The sequence below is a fragment of the Dendronephthya gigantea genome, unplaced genomic scaffold (assembly GCF_004324835.1).
Source record: "Dendronephthya gigantea isolate DGI-Jeju-01 unplaced genomic scaffold, DenGig_1.0 000040F, whole genome shotgun sequence".
NCBI classification, from domain to species: domain Eukaryota; kingdom Metazoa; phylum Cnidaria; class Anthozoa; order Malacalcyonacea; family Nephtheidae; genus Dendronephthya; species Dendronephthya gigantea.
The window spans coordinates 1,050,065-1,053,757 of NW_021163050.1; the positions used below are offsets into that span (position 1 = coordinate 1,050,065).

Genomic DNA, 3,693 nt, shown 5'->3' on the forward strand with positions numbered 1-3,693 from the left:
ATTAAAGTTGTTATTTCCCATGAAATAATGCATTGTTTCCCCCTGCTGGGGGTTGCGCGGGCGACATCAAAATTTCGTCACTCTTACGTGTTCGCTCTCGACCAATGAAACGCTACGAACACCAAACTTTGACAAGTGGTATATAATAATGTATTATAAATACGTACAAATATGCCAATTTGGCATGGCTGTTTTTTCCGTATTTTACCAAATTTCGCAGCCGAACTTAGCCTTTGCACTAATTCAAGTACGCTGAATTATTATATCTGTTATATGGAACATAAACTGATTTATTTTGTGGGGAAGGAATATATACTACATATATAATTATGCAAACGAAGAAACGAACACAAGGTTAGTTTGTAAACAGTTAAATTTGTTGATTTGGTCTCATTCATAAACCTATAAAGTGGAGCTTTGAGCGCTGCTCCGTTTATTATCTGCATTGCTATTGAAATTGAGTAATTTTTGGCTGGAAATGAAAACTTTTTGGATCCAAATTTGAATTTCCAAATTTTCATATTAACCCTTTATACAGCACATTATGATATTGCGGTTTAAAAAAATAATTTATGTCAAATTTTAATTAAAAATAACCAAAATAACACACATTTAAGTTAAAAAAGTTAAAAAGTTTATTTGGCTTCAATTTTAAGTTTGTTGCCATATGGCAACTATGCGGTATAAGGGTAGAAAAAGCTAGTTGAAACTAGTAGTACAAAACATTTTAAATACTGAGTTCAAATGTTCATTAAATGTTCATAAAACCATGTGACCAAGCTATTTGGTCTATTTGGTGTGAAACTGAGTAAAACAGTTTTTGTTGGATGATAAGCATAGACCACACTTTTGGCAGTATACACGGCTAAAGCCAGTTTTACACAAGCAACATCTGTTTTTATTTTCTCGATATTCCGGCCAGTGACATAAACCATCATATCTTGAGTCATTATCTGGAATTGCTGTTTTAGGAGCTCTTCTTCTCTTCGGAGTTACTTCTTCTCTCTGGTCACATGCACGTTTTGGTGGTCTTCCGGGAGTTCTTTTTGCCGCGGTGCCAGGTTTCCCCGCCTTCAGCAATGCATCTGAAATCTTGCTAACAAAGGTCAGCAAGGTCATTTGATTTTTAGCTGCAATCTTTAGTTGGCCACAATGCCTTCTATATAATAGCCATGCATTGACCTTGGCAATGTCAACCGCATGGAACAGCAGAACCAAATACCAGCGTTTTGTCTTAATTTTGCATCGGTACAAGGCAATCAGCATATCAACAAGATCCACTCCCCCCATGGACTGATTGTACTGAACCACAATGTTGGGACATGGGACTTGTTTGTGGGTTTTAGTAGTGGAGTCCCACCTCTTCACTTGCTTTCCTGAAATTCTTGAATCTAAATATGTGGAAGCAAGCTGCACACACTTGTTGTCCAACCATCTGAGGACGACTATGCCGGTATTTTGGTCAGTTCGGTATGAGTAACTACCCCTGCCAGCTTTCTTGAGTTCTTTCTCTGTCTTCAAAGGACATCCTGCTAACCGGTTGGATCGCAGGGTTGCAGTTGTTAAAATTCCAATTTGTTTTAGTTCAGCAAGTAAATCAAGTGTGGCAAACCAATTGTCAAAATATACCTAGTGAAGAGAATAGCCCATATGTGAATATTGTTTTCAATACAAGAAATACAAATTACATAAAAATTATCCTTTCTCTAGCACTCCGGCATAAACTGGCCACTTTTATTAGTATTCCACTCTGTCTAATACCAGATAAGGGAAGAAGCTTTGTTGGCAGTGGCAACACTGTAAATTTTATGTAATCACAATAATTACCTTATAATTACAATGCTTTGGTACTGCTTCACACAACTTCAACACAACACTCTTGGCACTACATTGGTCTCCGCCAGTGGTTTTTGCCCCAACATAAAAGAAGAAGTCATAAATAAGTCCGCTTCTTCCTGCTCTTACAAAGTTTTTGAATCCCCATTTGTGTGGCTTTTTAGGGTTATACTGCCTAATACCGCTGTATTTAGTTTTCGCAGGCACAATTTGTTCGTCTATTGACTGGTATTCTTCCTGCTCAATTTTTTTGCAATTTTCCCTCAGAGCCACAAGAATTGGTTCTGCCTTGTATAGTCTATTGCCTTTGTTTTGTGGAGTGTTGATCAAAGAGTTATCATTGGCATGTAAATATTGGCGTAACTTCTCATACCGTTTCAAACTCATGACATTAGCAACAGGTTCATACCTCGTCTCTGCAGCCCAAAAGTTTTGGTATCTTGGCATTGTCACTATCCCCATTCTCATCTGAATGCCAATCAGCTGCTCAATTTCTTCCTTGGTTGTCTGTATGCTCAAGCCAGCTTTCTGAACACTGTATAGGTTTGTTTGTTCAACCAGTTGATTTGTCATGCTATCTGTCCAGAAACAGCTAAAATATGACAGTGGCGTCCATTCATCCACATCATCAGGAGGTAATGAGAAATTGTTGCCTTTGAACACAGAGTCAACTACGGGTGGATCACGACTGCGCCAACGGTAGCGTGGCTTTTTATTCTTGGGTGCTGTATCACTAGCAGGTTTACCACTCTCTAAATCACTGTTGTCAGAATCAGAAATGACATTGTCCCTAATGGTTGCATTATCCAAAGGTGTATTGTGACTGCCATCATCATTTACTTCTTCCTCCCCTAATGAACATCACCAGATTTAAAATTCTGACTATGTCTATTGTATACTTACATAAACTGTGTTAGATAACTAGACAAAATAACAAACTTACTATCTAACTCTAAAACACTCTGCCCTTTGGAATGCAGCAAAACTTCATCTTCTACCCCATCTTCCTCATCTTCCAATTCCGACATCTCAGAATCAGAACCCCCTGGCTCCAAGAACAACCGAAAAGCCTGATGCGCATCATATCTTATCTGTTCTGTTGCTTCCATACAAACACTTCTGAAAATTAAAACAAATGATGGTGTCTATTTACTAGTTCTGGTAATGGCAAAGTACCAGTAGGAATAAACAATTTAGTCTCTTATAGGAAAACTAAATAGCAAAACAGAACCTCATTTTGTATAAGTTCCACTTGGTAATATGACCCTTATTTGGCATAGTTGCCATATGGCAACTAAATATAAAGATGTCCAACAATAACACTTCTCCTCGTCGAACGGAAGACGTTGTTAAGGCAATAGAAAGTCAACATTTAACATGTAAATTTACCCAATTTCTATTTCTGTAGCTCATGTATTTGTTAATAAACATACATTCAGTAATTATACCACAAATGGCACTCAAAAACGTACCTTTTTAGCTTGAAATTAACCCACCAAAGAAGACTAGCATCTGGCCGCCATGTTTATCCATGAATTCTTTTATGCAGTACTTGATGTAACACTATTTAAAATTTCATTAGCGCCCAAGCCCCCAATACACGAGGGGATGGAATGTATTGTTGCCAAATGGCAACTGTGCTGTATAAAGGGTTAATTGCATACTGCATGATATAAAATATGCAAGAACAGCTTCATTAAATACACAATATAACAATATCTTTTTCACTACATTTTATTTACAGCTACTTAGTATATCAGCATAAATCTATGCGAACAACAATTTTCCTGTGTTTAATATATACACATTTAAGCTTATTTTTCAATACATAGTCATAGTTCAAAGTAACAGCTTATC

General features: G+C 37.1%; 1 protein-coding gene across 2 annotated transcripts; it reads right to left on the bottom strand.

The window, feature by feature from the left end:
- Nucleotides 1-584: 584 nt before the first annotated feature.
- LOC114526605 (piggyBac transposable element-derived protein 2-like) lies at nt 585-3,486 on the bottom strand. Of its 2 annotated transcripts, XM_028548200.1 has the most exons (4): nt 3,309-3,486; nt 2,780-2,955; nt 1,828-2,687; nt 585-1,629 (listed from the first exon to the last, which is right to left on the bottom strand). In XM_028548200.1, exons 2-4 carry the CDS (start codon nt 2,943-2,945, stop codon nt 790-792), a joined length of 1,866 nt encoding a protein of 621 aa, XP_028404001.1. In that variant the 5' UTR covers nt 2,946-2,955; nt 3,309-3,486; the 3' UTR covers nt 585-789. The 2 variants fall into 2 exon arrangements, with proteins under 2 accessions (XP_028404001.1, XP_028404000.1); XM_028548199.1 differs by having other exon boundaries at nt 2,780-3,486.
- Between the last annotated feature and the right edge of the window lie 207 nt (nt 3,487-3,693).

Bases quoted from the DNA above. Each gene is read 5' to 3' on its own strand.
- LOC114526605 (XM_028548200.1), bottom strand. From the start codon at position 2,945: ATGGAAGCAACAGAACAGATAAGATATGATGCGCATCAGGCTTTTCGG. The intron at 2,688-2,779 runs GTAAGTTTGTTA...GATGTTCATTAG, and splicing joins GAGTGTTTTAGAGTTAGATA to GGGAGGAAGAAGTAAATGAT. The intron at 1,630-1,827 runs GTAATTATTGTG...TCTCTTCACTAG, and splicing joins CAAAGCATTGTAATTATAAG to GTATATTTTGACAATTGGTT.